This window comes from Balaenoptera physalus, assembly GCF_965194825.1.
Source record: "Balaenoptera physalus genome assembly, chromosome: 10".
Classification (NCBI taxonomy): Eukaryota; Metazoa; Chordata; class Mammalia; order Artiodactyla; family Balaenopteridae; genus Balaenoptera; species Balaenoptera physalus.
In genome coordinates, this window is record NC_138889.1 from 14,440,489 (window position 1) to 14,461,632 (window position 21,144).

A 21,144-nucleotide genomic window follows, 5' to 3' on the forward strand; every position below is an offset into this window, starting at 1 on the left:
TTTCACCAGCTGTCCTGAAGGCTGTCTTCCATTTCTAAAGTGACAGCAACTCTGGCTGCTGCCCTCCCAGGCGGCCACAGGTGCAAGAAGAACAGTCCTTAACAGTCAAGGCTCAAATGCGGGCTGGCTCCAGGCCTACTCAGTGTGCTTTCCAGAGCTGGCACACCTCCTTTCGAATGGGACAGGGACAGGGCCCAGAAGTGTGGTCTGAACCATCAAGATGAATTACTGCTGTCATCATGCACGCTCAAAAGAGCCAGAAATCCTATTAATACTTACCCCCAGCACAGGAAGAGCCAGGGTTTAAGGAACAACCTCATTTCTAAGTCTGGCAAAATCCTCAAGAGTCTGAACACAGTTTAACTTCCTAATTTGGGACCCAGGACCAGCTTTCCTCCCACTTAAGTCCACTCCTTCCAGCTACTGACTTACTGTCACCAGGCAGTCATCTCTGTTTCAGTATAAATAAGAAGCCATACAGCATTTCAGGACAAACCCAAGGTAGCCTGGAGACTCACTTGTTGTGGGATCACCTTCCAGAGACAGCCAGCCGAAGGAGGAGCTGGCGTTGGAGATGTCAGAGAGCGTGCGGCGGGCCAGCACCGCGGGCACAGGTGGCTTGGGGACATCGTACCCATCGTCTTCATTTTCTGATTCCTCAGGGCCAGTGTTGGCATGGGCTGCAGCCAAATTCCCTTCACCTAGAGAACAGTTTGTGCAGTTATCTTCTTTTTCCAACGTACTTCACCTTCTAACATTTCAGTACGGGGGCATCCGTTCATTCAAGCATATACAGAGCCAAATGGTTACCGAATAACCACTAGGGGCCAAACACCGTGTGGCCCTGTGCATCGAGATAAAAGAAACAGGGAGAATAAGATCTGCACCAATCCTGCAGCTCTACTTTTCTGAACATGTCAAAAGCTACCGTTGCCAAGGTTAACAGTCACTGATGTCCAAGACTCAAGCACCACTTTATAGCATTCATTCAACATTTTCATCTGCATTTCACCTTGGAAGACCAGCCAAAGGGCCCTGTTGTGTGTACTGCCTTCTTGAACTTTCCACTTGGTAAGCTAGTTAGTATGGGAATTGAGTATTCACCACCCACACACACAAGAATTTCATCAGTGTTGAAAAGCAATGGGGATAAGAGGGAGCTAGCCGTCAGCACTGCCGATCCAGGCCTCCAGGCCCTGGAAGGATGAAAAACACAAAAGGAACTAGCTGTGTAAATGGGAAACAAAACAGAGGAGGTGGTTTTACTGCCATAGATCAAAGATACTTTGCAAAGAAAATTATTTACGAATATTCCGCTTAGGTCAAGTTCTCATTGGCTAAACATTACAGGCTCATTCCTCCGGCACATCAATGATTGTTAAAGTAGCAGAACGACTACTCACCAAAGGTGCCGCTCTCTGTGACAGACGGTGCCGCCTGGGACTGAATATTATACATTGCTTCGTATGTACAGCTGTCGATCTGCTGGTCACAATCACAGGCTCTGGACCAGAAGGAAAGTGGCATAATGATCTTCAGAAACAGAACTCTGTTATCTGCAAACTTATTAAGATATACCTATTCACAACTTCTCCAAACCCTGATTCTATCAAGAATCTCCATTCTCCTCTTGCCAGTATCACTAGTAAATATCAAAAGATTGACTCTTGTTACCAGCAGTAGCTGTGTATGTTTTTGAAATTACTGTGAGGTTGAAGAAACATTAAGTGGAATTGCTTACAGCTGCAAGAAGCTTAAAACATTAGAGGTTACACACATCTTTCTGCTTCATTTCTGGCTGGGTAATGCTATGTGCAGGCAGCAAGCCAAGCAGGTGAGTTGGTGTCAACTGAATCCCCAAATAGGATTGTCGTGAACCTACCGTGAACTCTGGGTTGTCTCCGGAGGCCACTTCACTTCTGGCTTCTGAAGTCCCACAGGCCTGGAGGAGGGAGTCATATACTCTGTGTCCTCCTCACTTTCACACTGCTCCCCAGCTGGCGGCTTTGGCACAGGGAGAGGTCTGGAAGATGAAGAATAAAAAACAGAAACAGAAAACAAAAAGAATGAACTGCTTTGCGATTATCTGAAATAATTTGAAAATCATTGTAGAAGAAATATATAACATCCTACGACGTTCAAGATACTCCTAGTGAAAAACAGCATGTACAGCATGATTCCATACACACAAGACTGGCAATGAGCATATTACATGTTGCTGATTACTGTCTGACTCTAGGTGGTAAGATTATGGATAACTTATTTCTTTAGCATCACTTATCTGTGTTTTCTAAATATTCTTATAATTAACACATACTATTTTCATAAAGAGAAAAGGATCATTAAAAGGGTAATCCAAAAATTTTAATTCTTTTGGTTGATGATGTTAATAAAAATATACAATTTCATCTCTTACTCATTAAGCATTTCGGCAATACATACTTTAAAACATTCACATTCTTTTGTCACAGTAATTCTACCTTGGCTGCATCTCTGGCTATGTAAAAATATGTTCACTGAAGCAAAGTTATTACAGTCAAAGCTTTTAAACAAAATAAATATACAACAACAGAGAATGATTAAATATATGATGTTACAGCCACATTACATAATAATATGCAATAATTAAAAGTGAGGGGGCTTCCCTGGTGGTGCAGTGGTTGAGAATCTACCTGCCAATGCAGGGGACACGGGTTCGAGCACTGGTCTGGGAAGATCCCACATGCCACGGAGCAACTAGGCCCGTGAGCCACAACTACTGAGCCTGCGCGTCTGGAGCCTGTGCTCCGCAACAAGAGAGGCCGTGATAGTGAGAGGCCCGCCCACCGCAATGAAGAGTGGCCCCCACTTGCCGCAACTAGAGAAAGCCCTCGCACAGAAACGAAGACCCAACACAGCCAAAAATAAAAATAAATAAATAAATTTTTTAAAAAGTGAGGATTTTGGGGACTTCCCTGGTGGCACAGTGGATAAGACTCTGCACTCCCAACACAGGGGGCCCACCTTCGATCCCTGGTCAGAGAATTAGATCCCACATGTATGCCACAACTAAGAGTTCACATGCCACAACTAAGGAGTCTGTGTGCCACCACTACGGAGCCCGCGGGCCGCAACTAAGGAGCCTGCAAGACGCAACTAAGGAGCCCTGGAGCTGCAACTAAGGAGCCCACCCGCCACAACTAAGGAGCCCACGTGCTGCAACTAAGGAGCCCGTGAGCGCCACTAAGGAGCCCGCCTGCTGCAACTAAGACCCCATGCAACCAAATAAATAAATAAAGTGAGGATTTTGAAGAACTTTTTAACTGATAGGAAGAAATGCCCAAGATATAATGCTAAGTTTAAAAAAAGGGAAAACATAATACTACATCTTGATCTAAAACATATATACATTTTACATGTCTATAGCTATGGCCAAGTAACAAGCACTGTCTAACCGTCTGCCTAGAACAGCTAGCTATAAAAGCAGGAAAATATGCAAAAGAAAGAAGGCATTGGAGAGCAACCAGGCAGCCAAGATTTGAGAGGCCAAGATTCCAGAGGCAAGGAGAATACACTGCAATAAGCCCCATATTAGAGGTTCTGAACTTGGGGTTTCAAGGTAGTTTCAAGAGACTAAGGAGAGAGGGATTGGAATTTGGGCCAAGGCACGAGGGGTCAAAAATCCTGGAGAAGGGAACAGTAGAGAAGTAGGTTTGAAATTCTGCCTGTAATTTTCCCCAGAGCTACTGCGAATCCTTAAACCATGTATGAGTGGGACTAGATTCTGAGAAACCAGGCAAAAAGTAGTAGTACTTTGGTTGTCTTGCCAAACTAGAGAGACAAAGTTGGAGGTAACAAACATGGCCTTTAAAATAATTATAATTTATATGTTCCATTAAAACAGAGGATGGAGAATTTTATTAGAAAACTACAGAATAATTTTTTTAAAAAATTCACATGGAAATTCTAGGACCTAAAAACACAGTATCTGTAAATACAATGGATGTATTCTGGGGCAGATTAGAAACTGCAAAACAGAAGATTAGGGAACTGAAATAGAGTAGAAACTATTCAGATTCAAGTAAAGAGAGGAAAAAGAATGGAAAACACGAAATGAGCATAAGAGCTATATGAGGTGTGGTGAAAAGGTCGAACTTTCAGGTAACTGGAGTCACAGAGCAAGAGGAGAAAGAGACTGCACTACTCAGTGTATTTTAAGAAATAGTGTACCCCTGAAACTAACACAACATTGTAAATCAATTATACTCCAATAAAAATTTTTTAAAAAAGAAAAAAGAAATAGTGGCTTAGATTTTCTATGCTGAATTTTTCTTTCTTTTTTCTTCCTTTTCTTTTTTTTGGCCGCGTTGCCCGGCTTGTGGGATTTTACTTCCCGACCAGGGATTGAACCCGGGCCCTCAGCAGTGAGGGCGCAGAGTCCTAGCTACTGGACCGCCATGGAATTCCCAGTGGCTGAGATTTTCTAAAACTGATTAAAAACATCAAATGACAAAATCCATAAACTCTACAAACCTTAGAAGGATAAATATAAAGAAAACTACACAGACGCATTATAGTGAAACTGCTGGGATCCAAAGACAAAAAGGTCTTATAAGTAGTCAGAAAAAGAATCATACCCTTAAAAGAGCAACATTACGCTAATTTTCCAACAGAAACAATGAAAGCCAGAGGGCAGTGGGATGATATTTTTAAAGTGCTGAAAGAAAATAACTCCAGTTCAGAATACAGTTGACCTCTGAACAACATGTGCTTGAACTGCACAGGTCCACTTTTACCCAGATTTTTCCCCATAAATACATACTACAGTACTACACAATCTACAGTTGGCTGAATCTGCAGATGCGAAACTGTGGATACAGAGGGCCCACTGTAGTTATATCTGGATACTCCACTGCGGGGAAGGTCAGTGTCCCTAACCCCCAAGTTGTTCAAGGGTCAAGTGTACTATGTTTAGTGAAAATATCTTAAAAAAAATGAAAGTGAAGTAAAAGATATTTTAAATCTAGCAAAATTTGAGAGAATCCATTAATAGAAGATACACTAACACCCCTCCTCTTTCTCTCTTCCCCACACCCCGTCTCTCTAAAGGAAGTTATTTGGGCAGAAGGAAAAAGATTCCAGGTGGAAGTGTGGTAAAGCAGGAAGAAATGAGGAGTGCTACAGTATAAATATGTGGGAAATTTAAATGTCCAGGAAGTGTTAAGAGGGGTTGATTCAAAGTAGACTCTAATGAGTCAAAGGTATATGTTGGAATCCCTAAGATAACTGTTAAAAGAGTATAAGGAATGAAACAGTATAATAAAAAATACTTTAATCCCAAAGAAAGAAAGTAGAAAAAAATGAACACAGAAAAGATGGGGAAAACGGAGAAAAGAGTAGGAACTAATATTCCAATTATTTTAAAACAAACAAAAAAAATGCTAGACTGGATTTAGGGGGGAAAAAAGCCAACAAGTATATACTACTTATGAGAAACATACCTTCAATGAGGACACAGAAAAGTTGAAAGTAAAAGGATGGAAAAAGATCATGCAAACACTACAAGAGAGCTGATGTGGCCATTTTAATATAAGTAAAAACGGACTAAGGCTGGTTAGAAGCAGAACTAGAGAGTAAATGGAATAATCAAAACAATTATCATTTAGTTGATAATTCTAAATTTCTATGTATCCTAATTACATATACTAAATACATATACAATACAAACGGATAGACCTAAAGGAAAAAAGAGAGACCCACAATTATAGGGGGAGACTTTAACGCACTCCTCTTGGTATTTGACAGAACATGTAGACTTAAAAAAAAAAAATCAGCAGGAAGATAGTATAGTTGAATACAATTAACAAATGACACATACAGAATGCTGTGCCCAACAACTGCAGAATATACATTTTTATAAAATGAAGGTAGTAATATGTATGGAATTTACCATAAACTAGTCAATAAAGGTCTCAACAAATAGCACAAATTGAAATCACAGAGTATGGTTACTGACCACACTGGAATGAAACTAGGAAGCAGTAACAGAAGAGTAACCAGAAAATCTTCCAATGTCTGAAAATCAGGCAACACATAAATAACTGATGAGTCAAAGAAGAAATCACAAACGGAAAACCATATATTTTGAAGTGAATGATAATGAAAACAGGACATATCAAAATTTGCGGAATGCAGCTACAGCATCTGTTATGGACTGAATGTTTGTGTCCTCCCCAAAATTACTTTTGAGGCCCTAATCCCCAGTGTGGCTGTCTGTGGACATGGGGCCACATCTGAGGAAGTAATTAAGGTTGGATGAGGTCCTGAGGATGAGCCCCTGACTCAATAGGATTGGTGTCCTTATAAGAAGAGACACCAGAGAGCTTGCTGTCACTCTCTATACCTCTCTGTGTGTGCATGTATCAAGGAAAGGCCATGTGAGGACGTAGTGAGAAGGTTACGCAAGCATGTAAGCCAGTAAAGGATTCCTCACCAGAAACCAAATATGCTGACATCCCGATCTTGGACTTCCAGCCTCCAGAACTATGAGAAAATTAAATTCTGCTGCTTAAGCTGCCCAGTCTGTAGATAGTATTTTGTTATGGCAGCCTGAGCAGATTAATACAGCACGCACCTCATGGAGCTAGAAAAATAACAAATAAAACCTAAAGGAAGTTGGAAGAATAAAATAAAGAGGAGAAAGCAATGAAACAAAAAGCAGATACTCAACGAGGATTCTGGGAAGATGGTAGAGGTTGTCTGATGTAACTATTTTGGAACTCTAGAGTCTGTTGAAGGCTTGTAACTTCCAGGTGAAGACTGGGAGGCTAAATTGCTGTTAATTTCAGCTCTTAGCATAGTAGCAGCTACCCATTCTCAACCCTGCCACATAGCAGGCAGCTGTGCACACGTTCCTGGAGCAGCCTGCACACAGCTTGCAGGAGCCAGGGTGGCAAAAAGGACTCAGCCCTCCAAATATTGGGAATCTGTGTTCTGATTGCTGACTGCTGCTCCTGTTCACAGAAGGGCTGACAAAGGGGCAGCAACCACTGTTGTTGCACCTCTCAGCATTGTTGTAAGCCCCTCCTGCTCTGGCTGAAGTGACTTCCATGAGATTTTAAAGGAAGATGTGGAGAAAAATCAAGAAAACAATGTGTGAATAAAATGGAAGTATCAACAGAGACAGAAAACCTAAGAAGAAACAAAAAAGAAATTCTGGAACTGAAAAGTACAAGTGAAATGAAAAAAAAAAAATCACTAGAGGGGTTCAAAGGCAGATTTGAGCAGCGAGAAGAAAGAATCAATGAACCTGAAAGACAGAACAATGGAAGTTATCATGGCTGAGGAACAAACAGAAAGAAAAAGTACTGAAGAAAACTGAACAGAGCTGTGGGAGCTGTGGGACATACCACCAAAGGACCAACATATACATTGTGAGAGTCCCAGGAGAGAGAGAGAGAAAGGGGCAGAGAATATGTGAAGAAATAAGGGCTAAAAACTTCCCAAAATGATTAATATAAACATCCAAGAAGTTCAACAGACTCCAAGGAAAAGGAACTCAAAGAGACCCACATTTTCAAAAGACAAAGATAAAGAAAGAAGCAAAACATCACGTACGAGGGATACTCAATAAGATTATGAGCAGACTTCTCATCAGAAATTTTAGAGGCCTGAAGACAGTGGGCCGATATATTCAAAGCGCTAAAAGAAAAAAAAAGCTGTCAACCAAGAATCCTACACAGGCATACCTTGTTTTACTGCACTTCACAGATGGTGTTTTTTACAAATTGAAGATCTGTGGCAACCCTGTATCAAGCAAGTCTGCTGGCACCATTTTTCCAACAGCATTTGCTCACTTCAAGTCTCTGTGTCACACTTTGATAATTCTCAAAATATTTCAAGTTTTTTCATTATTATATTTGTTACAGTGATCTGTGATCAGTGATCTCTGATTTTACTATTGTAAAAATATTATGACTTGCTGAAGGCTTGGGTGACGGTTAGCATTTTTTAGCAATAAAGTATTTTTAAATTAAGGTAAGTACATATATATTTTTAGACATAATGCTACTGCACACTTAAAACCACAATATCTCTGAGGTATGCCTGTATCTGGTAAAATTGTCTTTCAAAAGTGAGGGAGAAATCAAGACATTCCCAGATAAACAAAAGCTGAGGGAGTACGTGACCACTAGACCTGCCCTGAAAGAAATGCTCAAGTGAGTCCTGCAGGGTGAAATGAAGACACAAGACAGTAACTTCAAGCTGTATGGAGAAATAAAGACTTTAATAAGGGTAAGTACATGGACAATTATAAAAGCTAGTACTACTGTAACAATGGTTTGTAACTGTACCTTCTGGTTTTTTCCAAATGATTTAAGACAGCAATACATTTTAAGGGAAAGTGTAAAAGCCACTATTACTGTAACTTTGGTTTGTAACTCCAAATCTCTTTTTTTGCATAATTTAGGAAACTAATGCATTTAAAAGAACTAGTTCATGAACCCGTTTAAAAGAACTAGGGGCACACAATGTATAAAGATGTAATCTTGTGACCAACAACCAAAATGGGTGTGGTAGAGCTGTAAAGGAGAAGAGTTTTTGTATGCTATTGAAGTTAAGCTGGTATAAATTCAAATTATAGTGTTATAACTTTGGGATGTTAAATGTAATCCCTATGGTAACCACAAGGAAAATATCTATAGAATATACACAAAAGGAAATGAGAAAGGAACTTAAACATTTCACCACAAAAACCCAACTAAACACAGAAGACAGTAATGCAGGAAATAAGCAACAAAAAACTACAGGGCATACAGAAACCAAATAGCACAATGACAGAAGTCTCTCCTTATCAGTAATTGCTTTAAATATAAATGAGTTAAGCTCTCCAATCAAAAGACAGAGACTGGCAGATTGGATTAAAACACACGATCCAATTATATGCTGCCTATAAGAGACTCTGATATTATACTAATATCAGACACAATAGACTTTAAATCAAAAAAGGTTACAAGAGACAAAGAACATTATATACACTAGAAGATTTAAAAATTATAAACATCTATGCACCGAATGACAGTAAAATATATGAAGTAAAACCTGACAGAATTAAAGGGAGAAACAGACAGCTCTACAATAACAGCTGGAGATTTCAATACACCACTCATAATAATGGACAGAACAAGAGGACAGAAGATAAGTAAAGAAACAGAAGACTTAAACAATACAATAAACCAATCAGATGTAACAGACAAATACAAAAAACTCTACCCAACAATAACAGCACACACACTCTTCTCAAGTACACACAGGACACTTTCCAGATAGACAATATGTTAGGCCACAAATTAACTCTCAATAGATCTTAAAATATAGGTATCATACGAAGTATCTTCTCTGATTACAACAGATGAAGTTAGAAAATCAGTAACAAAAGTGACACTGAAAATTCACAAAATTGTGGAAATTAAATGATACACTTCTGAATAACTGTGTGGCTGAAACCACACTGACTCCATATTGTGAGCTCCATCTTAGGTAGGCCTGCAGTCCCACCCCCTCCCCTCTGTGTGACTGATCTTTAGCCTACTCACAAGGAATACACCCAAGCCAGATAAGTTCCCTACAACTTTTACCTTTGCTTCATCTGATATGAAAACTGGAAGAATGCCTTTTGCTGACACAGATGGTTAATGGTCTGTGAGGGATAATGGCATGAGACCCCTGGGGGTGAGGAAAAAACCCCAGTTCCTATTGCTATGGACATGCTTCTCCTTTAGCACCAGATTCTATCTTTAGCTTTAGCCCCTCTAAATTCCCCTGTACCCGTTTCGGTGAAGTGTAGTACAGCTGCGAATGCCTCTGGATGGCAGTCTGCCTGATACTGCCTGTATATAAGTTACCCACAATAAACTTCATGATTGTACTTTACGGAGTTGCTTGCTTTGTTTTTTGGTCTCCAAGTTTCTTCTCATTTTGGGGGATATTATTCAATATCCCCACCTTCAAACAGTAACCAATGGATCAAAGAAGAAATTACAAGAGATATTAGAAAATATTTAAAGGTGAATGAAAACAAAAACACAACATACCAAAACTTATGGGACACAGCAAAAAGCAGTGCTAAGGGGGGAAATTTATAGCTATAAATGCTTACATTAAAAAATAAGATCTCAAATCAATAATCTAACTTTACAACTTAATGAACCAGAAAAACAAACCAACCAACCCTAGGCTAGAAAAGAAATAGGAAAGAAATAATATAGATCAGAACAGAGATAAATAAAATAGAGGATAGAAAAATAAGAGAAAATGGTTCTTCAAAAAAATCAACAAAACTGACAAACTTTATCTAGATGGACTAAGAAAAAAGAGAGAAGACTCAAACTACTAAAATCGAAATGAAAGTGGGGACATTAATACTGATTATACATAAATAAAAAGGATAAGAGAGTGTTACAAATAATTGTACACCAAAAAATTACATAATCTAGATGAAACAGACAAATTCCTAGAGACACAGACTTACCAAGAATAAATCATGAAGAAATAGAAAATCTGAATAGGGACTTCCCTGGTGGCACAGTGGTTACGAATCTGCCTGCCAATGCAGAGGACACGGGTTCGACCCCTGGTCTGAGAAGATCCCACATGCCACGGAGCAACTAAGCCCGTGCACCACAACTACTGAGCCTGCGCCCTAGAGCCCTTGCTCCGCAACACGAGAAGCCACCACAATGAGAAGCCCGCACACTGCAACAAAGAATAGCCCCCACTCGCCACAACTAGAGAAAGCCTGCACGCAGCAACGAAGACCCAACGCAACCAAATATAAATAAATTAAATAAAATAAATTAAAAAAAAAAAAGAGTGTGGTCTTGGCATAAAGACAGACATATAGACTGATGGAATAGAGTGGAAAGCCTAGAAGTATCAATAAATCCTCACATATATGGTCAAATGATTGCTGCCGACCTTTTTGTTGTTGTTGTTTTTTGTTTTTGGCCACACGGCGAAAGTGCCCCGGTTGGCTTTTTTAAAAATTTCTTTTAGGGACTTCCCTGGTGGTCCAGTGGTTAAGACTCCATGCTCCCAATGCAGGGGGCCCGGGTTCAATCCCTGGTCAGGGAACTAGAACCCATGTGCCTCAACTAAGACCCGGTGCAGCCAAATAAATAAATATTTAAAAAACAAAAAGCAAAACCCAACCAAAATTGCTTCTTTGAAAAGATTAATAAAATTGATGAGCCCCAGCAAGACTGATCTATGTACATATACACCGAGAAAATAATGGAAAGAAACAGGCCGAAACATGATAATTTTTACATAATGGAAATACAGGTCAATTTTAATTTTCTTCTTTATACTCTTCTGGGTTTTCTAAATTTTCTATAAATAAGTTGTTTAAAAGTATCAACTCTACTGTATGAAATACAGTTTTAGTAAACTTACCTGGCAGCCAGAGAATAAATGGCGTTGGCAGATGCAGAAGGTTTGATTTTGGGATGCTCACACTCTGGACCTGCTAATGGGCTGCTATTCATATTCTGGAAAGAAAAGTGTTAAAAAAGAACCTTCTTAATACAGCTAAGTATCTCCTCTTACTTACTTAATCTATTCAAAATAACAAGAACAATCACACAGACACAGACCTCACCCCCAATGCCATGCTTAAGGATTATTATATGTGACAAAAGTATAGTTGAAAGTTCAAATGTAAGGGTTAGGGAGACAGTACTAAAAAGAGCCAAGGAAATGGGGGTTTTTTTGTTTGTTCTAATTCTAGAAAGATTTGAGGAAACTGGCTGCCTGCACAAATACCATTCTAGCTTAAAAAATCTATACATCTTTCTATACTGATGCCACCAGAAAGTCAAACCTAATCCACTCTCACTAATTAGACTGCCTATCACATAAACGCCACTTAAATGCTAAGTTACCCTCCCCTTTCCCTTTCAACCAAGAAATACATAGTTCATTTAAGGACCACAGCATTTCTCAACTTCACCCTCCAATTCCATCTTTTTCTTGGATTTCTAACTACCTACTGGACAATTCTTCCTTCAGTGGCTCATCTCAAATTCAACAGGTCTGTCGCTAGTTAGCCAGGTTCAAAACCTCTGGGGTGTGTGCATGCGTATATGTGTGTGTATGCGATTTTTCATCCTTTTTTCCACCCACTGACTGCTTTCAAGCCTTTCGGGGTCTTTGTTTCATGCTCCCTAAAGTCTCGACCTAAACTGGCTCCCCCTCCTGCTCCTAGACCAGGATTCTTCCCCTTGTTTACCCAGTACCAGCTATATGAGACCCCTTTGTTATTCCTCAAATAGACTCTCCCAAACTCACTTGCTTTTCCCTCATCCCGCGTTGCTCCAGGTCACTCCCCACACTACTCCAGGTCTTTGCTCAGAATTGTACCCCATCCCTCCATGTACCTGCCCCATCCCAACTTTCCCTATACCCTGTTTTTACCCTATTTTTCTCCACAGCATTCGTCGGCATCCACTATCTTACATGTTTTGTAACTTATCTTGTTTATTTTCCATCTTTCCTCCAGTGGAATGTTAACTTTGTGAGGGCAAACTTTTTTGCTGAGTGCATAAACAAAACAACAAAAGAAGGAATATACCTCTCCCACCCCCCGTTCTGGACCCATTATCTCACGCTTATCCAATAGACTGCTAACCTCCCTTTTTTCAATCTATTCTCTTTCCAATCCATTCTGCATACTACTCCTAGATTCCTCTCTTTAAACCATCATTTTGGTCACGTCACTCCACTAATTTAATCTTCACGTACTCTTCATTTATAACAAATAAATTCCAATTCTTTTGGAAGGGGGTACACAAAGTGCTCTAATCTAGCAGCAATGCTCCTTTCTAGCCCTTTTTCCTACTCTGATACACAAAATTTCTGTTTCTCTCAAATTAAACTACTTCTTATCCCACAATACATCTTGAGCATCTCTGTCATTGTAGGTCTATTTTAAAACTGTATCCACTTTGGAAAGAATACTTCAAATTCAGATGCCACTCTTTCCATAAGCCCTCATGATTGCTCTATCTAGAAATAATCTCTCCTTTCTTTAAAACTGAAGTGTTTTCTATTTATACTACTCATGGCATACACACACAGAAACACATTTATTGCATTAACAAACATAATAACATATACACTTCTTGAGGGTAGGGATTAATATTATCCCAGAATCCTGTACAAAACATACCACAAAACTGATCCATTCAATGTCATCCACGAATGTTTGTTAATTAAATAAATAATTTCAAAATCAGGACTCACCATGGAGGTATCCAGACTGAATGTGCTTCCGAGCCTAGACACATCGGTTCTGGGTTCCATTTGTGAGGGCAAGGAAAATGGAAGTGAGTGCCGGTTGGTTAATTCTCTCCCTGTCCAGGGGTCACTAGGGTTTGGGGCAACTACTGGTACTTTGGGGATTGGCCGAGGCAGCCATGATGCTTCTCCGGCGCGGCCAGAGGGGACAGGGGGCAGTTTGTCTCTGGACGGACAGTCGCCTGGTGTACAAGGCAAGGGGCGTCTCTGAGGCCGGGTTTCTGCTCCACCAGAATATGGCCGGTCTGGAGGGGGTGGTGGTGGAAGATCTCGAAGAGTGGGAGGTATTGGTAATGGTTTGTCCTTATGAAGGGAGCCAGAAGGAGCCTGTGGAAGCATGATGGAAGCAATCAATCAAACCCCACTAATCCACAACAAAGAATCAGAAAACGTAGAAATGGATAATGCTTTACCTTAGAAGCAGTTCCAAGACCAGAAGCACTTGAAGGAATAGATATTCGCTGTTGTAGAAGGTCAAGCCGTGGTGGCACTGGGGGAAGGGAAGCTTGTGGGGCCATGGAGAATGGAGAAGGAGGTCGTTCCACCTAACACAAAAAAAAGTTCCTAATAGGTTATTCTTGTCTGGAGGAGTGGCATCTCTCAACTCCTCCGAAAGATGTACACAACAAGTACTACATGAACACAGAATATACCAATGAGCCTGACTTTGGCTTAAGGTAGCGCTGCCTGAATTATTTCTATGTCACCAGAAGAGGGCGCTCTCAATCACAGAAATACCATGCAGATGCAAGCTACAGGCAAAATGTAGTATCTAGAAAAGGCTGTGCTACATAAAAAGCTTCCTAGCTTATAATTTTATAAAACTTTACAATTTCCCATATTTTCCTCTTCAGAAAAAGAAAAAATATTTTCAAGATTAAAAACAGAAAACCATATTAAAAGAAAGGGGCATACATTAACCTCTCAACAAATCACCTAGGAAAATAATGATTAAGGGGCAGAATGAGGAAAGAAATCAAAGTTAATAAATTCTCCATGGGTTATTATGATTAAAAGAAAAAGAGAGATTTATAGGAGAAAATGATCAATGGTATTACTAAAAAGCATCTTTAGTTCTTCCAAAGAAATGTTATTTCAATTCAGTAATTAAAAGGGATAATTTTTTTTTGTCAATTTGTATTCTAAAAATTGAGGTGCCAAATCAAAAGAAACAAATAAATGTATAACCTTTTCCATTCCCCTGCCTACAGCAGGGTGATGAGTAGCTGATAAGCTTGTCCAAGTAAGCTGTCAAGAGATATACAAGAATTTATACAAAATACTAATTCACATTTGCATTCCCTAAAAGCAAAATAGATGGAAAATAGGCAAATATGTATTACAAGCACTTATGTAAGATGACAGAGAAACAACCATCCCCATACTGAGTCCTATCATTAATGCTGGGAGGTGAATGAGGGAAAAAAAGGCTGCATCATCAGCTACTTGCTTTTACTCATGCTTAAGAAAACGGGCTCCATGTCAATGCAGCATGAGCAGCTAAACACCTCAAGGGTTAAGGAAGTGAAAAGTTATTAGTCAAACTAACTGTCACTTCATCATCAATATCTAGTCACTGTATCATGTTGATTTTTCCATAAAATAATCTCATATCTATATCTTCCTTTTCATTCTACTTACCAACCTCAGATCTGATTTATTAAAACCCCCTTCTAGTGATTCTCCCAACTTCTAGTTTCTTATCTCACCAAATCATTTTGCTCACCATTACCAGCTTAACCATCCTTAAATACTCACTAATGGTTCAAAAACTATCCATCAGTAACTTCCACTTTCCCATGTCACAAAATGTCACTTTCCTGCCTGGCTTTCTCAGGTCTCTCTAATTTGGTCTCCCTAACCAACAGCATTTTCCATAATGCCCTGTGTTGGAATTCCTACCTCCTTAACTTTGTTCAAGCTGTTTCTCAATTTGGAAGGCCCTCTCTGCCTATTTTGATCCCTCCCACCATCCCTCCCTCCTTCTCATTCCTAAAGGGCAGAGGACTGAGCTAATCATATTCTTCAATTCATGTTTCAATATCATAACCGACCCATGAGATGTTCTTTTATCTCAACATACAATAAAGTTCCAGAAAAGGATAAAAGCACATATGGGGAAGAAATTATCAAAGAAATAATACAAGAATATTTCTAAGACCTAAGGGACATAAATCTCCATATAGAAAGCGTTCACTGCATAGCTAGCCCAAAGAAAGAAAAGAAAACTAATAACCAATCAACCAACCAATAAAACACTTAAATTTTCAGGGAATCAAGGATAAGGAAAATATCCTAAAGGCTTCTGAGGATGGAGGGAAAGGGGGTACTAAAGAGCAAAAATACACTAGAAACTAGAAGTCACTGAGGCTGTAACAATTCATAGAGCTGAATTTTTTTTCAACCTAGAATTCTGTACCTAGTCAGTTTGAGGGTTGAATAGAGACATTTTAAGATATCAAACGTCTCAAAAATTTCACCTCTCACCTTTTCACAGAAAGCTATTTTGAGGGCATACTCCACCCAAATAAGGAAGTTAAAGCAAGAAACATAAAAACATGGGAGTTAAGAAACAGGCACTCCAACACAAAGGAGAGGCAATGAAGTCCCACGATGATGGTGAGGGGAGACACCTCAGGGTGACATAGAATGCAGCACACCCAGTGAAAAACCAGTCCAGACTGGAGCCAAAACATGGCAGACTCTCATATATTAGTATACTATATTACATAATATCTACTATATTAATATGTTAATAGAATTTACTCCACAGAAAATCATATCAAGAGGATGTTTGGTAAGACGTGGTAGTGACAGGTACAAACTGAACACTAAGGAAATAAAAGCAAATCAATTATTTCAGAAAAGCAGAAGGTTGTAAAAGAAAGCAAAAGTAATTATCAATACTTTATAGTATATTACTTGATACAATAGGGAGCAAAAATCACTTAAACACTGAATACTGACAGAACCAAAAAACATTCAAATTAACTATAGTCAGAAGATAGGGAGTAGGAAGGAGGGAGATAAGACATTTAAATCCTTTTCTAAACAGATAACTAATATTGCAGAATCAAGAGAAAGCAGTATAGTATATGGTTAAGGAAAAGCTTTAAGAACCGAAAAATGTGAATGGGACACAGGAGTTAGAGGGGGTAGAAGCAGGGAACTGACATTTCTGTAAGCCTTTTAGCAATTCTTTTAAACTTAAAAAAAAAAAAATCCAAGTGCACTGATCACATGGATTTTTTTTAAAAAGTAGATTCACTATTTTAAAAACAAATCAAAACGAAACAAACAGCACAAAGCAACAACAAGCTACTAGGATGTGATGAAACAGGCACTCTCATAGTCTCAAATACCTTGGGAGTGAATTTAGGATAAAAAATTGGGAACAAATTTTAATGTCTATCCAAAAAAAGTTATTTTTATTCCAGTATTTTATTCATACAAAGTAGATAATGAACTATAAGGTACAAAGAATAATTAAAGATGAAACACCCACGTAGAACCTACCATTCAGCTCAGAAATGAAACACCATGGCTTTCTGAAATTCCCATGTGCCCCACCACTAGTTATATCCCTCTCCTCTCTCAAAGAGTTTAAATGCACATACTCTAATCTAGCAATTCCACTATTAGAAATTTACCCTACAGAGAGACTTGCAAAAGAATGTCCATATGTGTTAGCCTGGAAACAACAGGAATGTCCATTAAGAAGAGACCAAATGAATTACAGAATAGCCAAGTGCAAAACAATAGATGAAGCTGTTTTTTTTTTCTTCTTGAGTTTTTACAGTATGCATTTATTACTTTTATTTAAATGAGTAAATTTAATCTCATTTATATATATTAGCTACAGAAAAAACTGTTAATTTTCTTCTTTCCTCTAAAGTCCTAAAGCACTTAGACTGTGTACCCAACAATTTAGGATAATGTGCACTGCCTGGCTTGTATTAAATAGTGTTTCACCTGTATATATAGTCTCTTCCCAAATGAAACTACTATCTCCTTTTGGGCCTTTGTCTTAGGTTTCTTATCCCATATAGCACTCAAGAGAGCTACTTAACTAGCACAATAAACAGCTTGCAAAAGTAATATGTGTTAACTGTGAAAAATTCAAACATACCATGAAATGAAAGCCCTCTGATCCTGTAGCCTCAGAAATAATAGTAATGTGATGTGCAGTCATCCAATTTTCCCCCCATGCATGTTAAAATAATTCTTTTGCAACTAAATAATTTTAACAGAAATAAGGTGATATTATATATAATATACAGTTGTTTTTTTACTTTAATACACATTGACAGCTTTCCACTTAAGTATATGTAAACTGAATTCATTCTGCAGAGCATTCTGTTATATGGACTGTAGTAGACAGAATAATGATCATGGTCCCCTCTCCCACAGGAAGATGTTCATGCCCTAAAACCTAGAATCTGCGAATCCCGTTATCTTACTTGGCAAAAGGAACTTTGCTGATGTGATTAAGGGTATGTATCTTGAGATAGGGGAATTATCCTGGATTATCCAAGTGGGTCCAATCTAATCACATGAGTCCTTAAAAGTTGAGAACCTTCATGACTGAAGGAGGAGGAAAGGAGTCCAGGAGCCAAAGAATGGAGCTGGCCCCTAAAAACTACCGTTAGCTGACAACCAGCAAGGAAACGGGGATCTTAATTCTATGACTGGCAAGGAACTGAATTCTGCCAAACCCAAATGAGTAAGGAAGGCCAACTGTATTCACTGCACTGTGCCATTTTATATAAGGGACTTGGGTATCTGCAGATTTTTTTATCTGCTGGGACTCCAGGACCCAATCCCCTGCGGATACTTTTTTTTGTTTTTTTTTGGCCACGCCACGTGGCATGCAGGATCTTAGTTCCCCAGCAAGGGATCGAACAGGTGCCCCCTGCAGCAGAAGCGCAGAGCCCTAACCACTGGACCGCCAGGGAATTCCCGGGAAATACTTTTAATATAATATTACAAGGTGATAAGTTCTATGGCAGACATATTCATAGCATCCCAGAAACACTTGGCCAGACCTAGATTACTTGTGGGTCTTGGGGGTGAGGGAAACAGGGTAGAGTACGGAAAGGTTTCCTAGGAAATGAAAACTAAGCTAAATTACATAGAAACTATCAAGACAAAAGCATGGAGAAATTTTTAGTGGTTCAGCCTTGCTGGATTACAAAATACAAAGTGGAAAGGATTACCAGGGCAAAGTGCCTAGAAAAGAGAATGGACTTATTAATCCATTAAGTAATGAGAAGTCATTAAAGAGTGTGAGGTAAAGGAATGAGGTAGTCAAGGCATGTGCTGTAGATCAATGACTCTGGAAGCGGGGCGAACAAATGATTGTAAGAGCCTGAAATAAGGCAGTGGCATTGAGGACAGAAAGGAAAAGATACACTGGATACAATCATTTAAGAGATAGAATCCATCCTTTCAATATTTATTGAGCACCTACTATGTGCCAGGCAGTCAGGTGCTGATATAAAAGAAAGCTTCTTTTGTACAAAAAAATGCCTCCTATGAAGTTATAACAGTCCAAACTAGAGAACTGACAGCAAATTAGAACCTCCGTTTGCCCTATATTTATTAAAATCTTCAATGACTGCCTTACTTCTAATTAGTGAATAAATCCCTGTTTTACCCTACCACTGACGTAACAGAACTTGGTCACATCCTTTCTTAGCCTTTATCTTTCCCATCTTTACTAGGACCTTTCTAGTTTGTTTAGTTTCTGTATGGTACCTCCTATCACCCTCCAATCACTGTAGTTGCCATTTATTTGGTTGTTAATGGTGCCTCATTTCTCCCGCCCAAACCTAACTTTCCAATGCCAAGACTCCATTAGAAAAAAAGACAAGGAGAAAATATTCTATTCACAGTAGCAAAATGGGTCCAATTCTTTTACTCACCCTTCATTTTCTCCACCAAGCAATCTGAATAGAGCCCAGTTCTAGCATACAGACAATAAGAGCATGGGCCTTGAAGCCGGAATGTCTGGCCACGGATTCTGGTTCGACTTACTAGCTGTGTGACCTTCAGCAAATTCCTTAACCTCACTGTGCCTTGGTTTCTCCCACTGCTAAATGAGGATAACAGTAATATCTACTCATAGGGTTACATGAATATGTATCAGTATAGGATTATGAGTTAAACTCCTTGTATTTTGGATGTCATTAAGTGCTCTCTTGCTTTAGGACACAACTGATAATGGATTTTGCCACAGTCTCTTAAACTGAAGCTTACCTTGGCACCAGCCAATTCCTTCATCATGAAGAGAGAATCATCAGCTCGTTCATCGTCATCATCATCATAATTTGGGGAGGGAGCTCCCTCTGCTCCTTGCCTCAACAGGCTGCCACTTCCTCTAGGATCAAAGGGATCAACCACAATGGGCTCAGTACCTTTAATTTCACATCGGCAGAAGGGACAGCCCTGGCCTTCTGATTCCTGCAAAGGAAACAGGAGATGGTAACAGACACATCTGAAAGTTCTCAAAATATTCGTCCACTAAAAATACATTTCCTAGAAACGAAAAAAGAATCAACAGTTTAGAACCTACCCCACAAACCAGGCCATTCTTTATATCCATAAAGGATATATAATCCCCAATTCTTCATTGTCATTACTTAGCTGAGAAAAAGCATGGTTTGGATCCATACCTGCCAGGATGTTAGACAGGATGTGCACATGAGGTGTCCACAGGGTTCAATCTTTACATCTTTATCATTTTCAGCACATATTTTACACAGTTGGAATGTGGAGCCCATCTCACAGTATAATTCATATTGTTCCTTTGATTAAAAAGAAATTAAGAGATTATTCAGCCTGTTGCGAATATTTGTTGAATGAATGACTGCAACTGTAAATGCTAAAAACAGGAAAATTGAAAACTGTTACTTTTAATACTAATTTTGCTTGTATAAATGTGTCACAACAGTGTTCAATTAAAACAGAAAGCACCTAGTCTTGGTCCTACTTTTTTTTTTTTTTTTTGGCCGCACCCTGCAGCATGTGGGATCTTAGTTCCCAGACCAGGGATCGAATCTGTGCCCCCTGCAATGGAAGCACGGAGTCTTAACCACTGGACCACCAGAGAAGTCCTTTGGTCCTATTTTAAGAAGCACAGTTTAAAAAGAAACCACACAGGATTTTCCTGGTCTCGCAGTGGTTAAGAATCTGCCTGCCAATGCAGGGGACACAGGTTCAAGCCCTGGTCCGGGAAAATCCCACATGCCATGGAGCAACTAAGCCCGTGCGCCACAACTACTGAGCCTATGCTCTAGAGCCAGCAAGCCACAACTACTGAAGCCCACGTGCCTAGAGCCCGTGCTCTGCAACCAAGAGAAGCCACTGCAATGAGAAGCCCGCGCACAGCAACGAAGAGTAGCCCCCACTCGCTGCAACGAAGACCCAATGCAGCCAAAAAAAATTAAAATAAATAAATTTATTTAAAAAAAGGAAAAGAAACCACACACACTTAAATTCACTAATCTAGCCAATGGTTTAAAATTTAAGTGTTCCAATCACTTAATATAATTCTACTGTCAGTTCTGCAAAGTAATATACAAAAGCTTGGCTCTAGTAATATGGTTATAATTTAAAACAAAGTTCACCTGGGTCACTTTGATGTGGTCTTGGGGAGTTGGTTCACATAAGCCTGTCAGGTCTGGATTCTGATTCCGTCCATCAGGGAACAAATAGCTATAAAAAGAGTAACCAATCTTGGGGTTCTATTGAAGCCAATTTATCACTGCTTACTAATATAGACAAATGTTAATCTAGGAATTCTCTCAT

The 21,144-nt window shown here is 39.3% G+C and overlaps 1 protein-coding gene across 3 annotated transcripts in view; it reads right to left on the reverse strand.

Annotated features, from left to right (window-relative positions):
- CBL (Cbl proto-oncogene) overlaps positions 1–21,144 on the reverse strand; it is an 87,699-nt gene that overhangs the window by 8,869 nt on the left and 57,686 nt on the right. For 2 of the 3 annotated variants that reach the window (XM_082478007.1, XM_082478005.1), the window contains 10 exons: positions 20,964–21,051; positions 20,010–20,141; positions 19,594–19,797; positions 14,524–14,583; positions 13,749–13,880; positions 13,282–13,662; positions 11,434–11,528; positions 1,883–2,023; positions 1,404–1,504; positions 519–701 (listed from right to left, as the gene is read on the reverse strand). In XM_082478007.1, coding sequence (XP_082334133.1) covers positions 519–701; positions 1,404–1,504; positions 1,883–2,023; positions 11,434–11,528; positions 13,282–13,662; positions 13,749–13,880; positions 14,524–14,583; positions 19,594–19,797; positions 20,010–20,141; positions 20,964–21,051 — 1,517 coding nt within the window. The remainder of the gene's footprint in view (positions 1–518; positions 702–1,403; positions 1,505–1,882; positions 2,024–11,433; positions 11,529–13,281; positions 13,663–13,748; positions 13,881–14,523; positions 14,584–19,593; positions 19,798–20,009; positions 20,142–20,963; positions 21,052–21,144) is intronic. The other variant, XM_082478006.1, reaches the window with a different exon arrangement.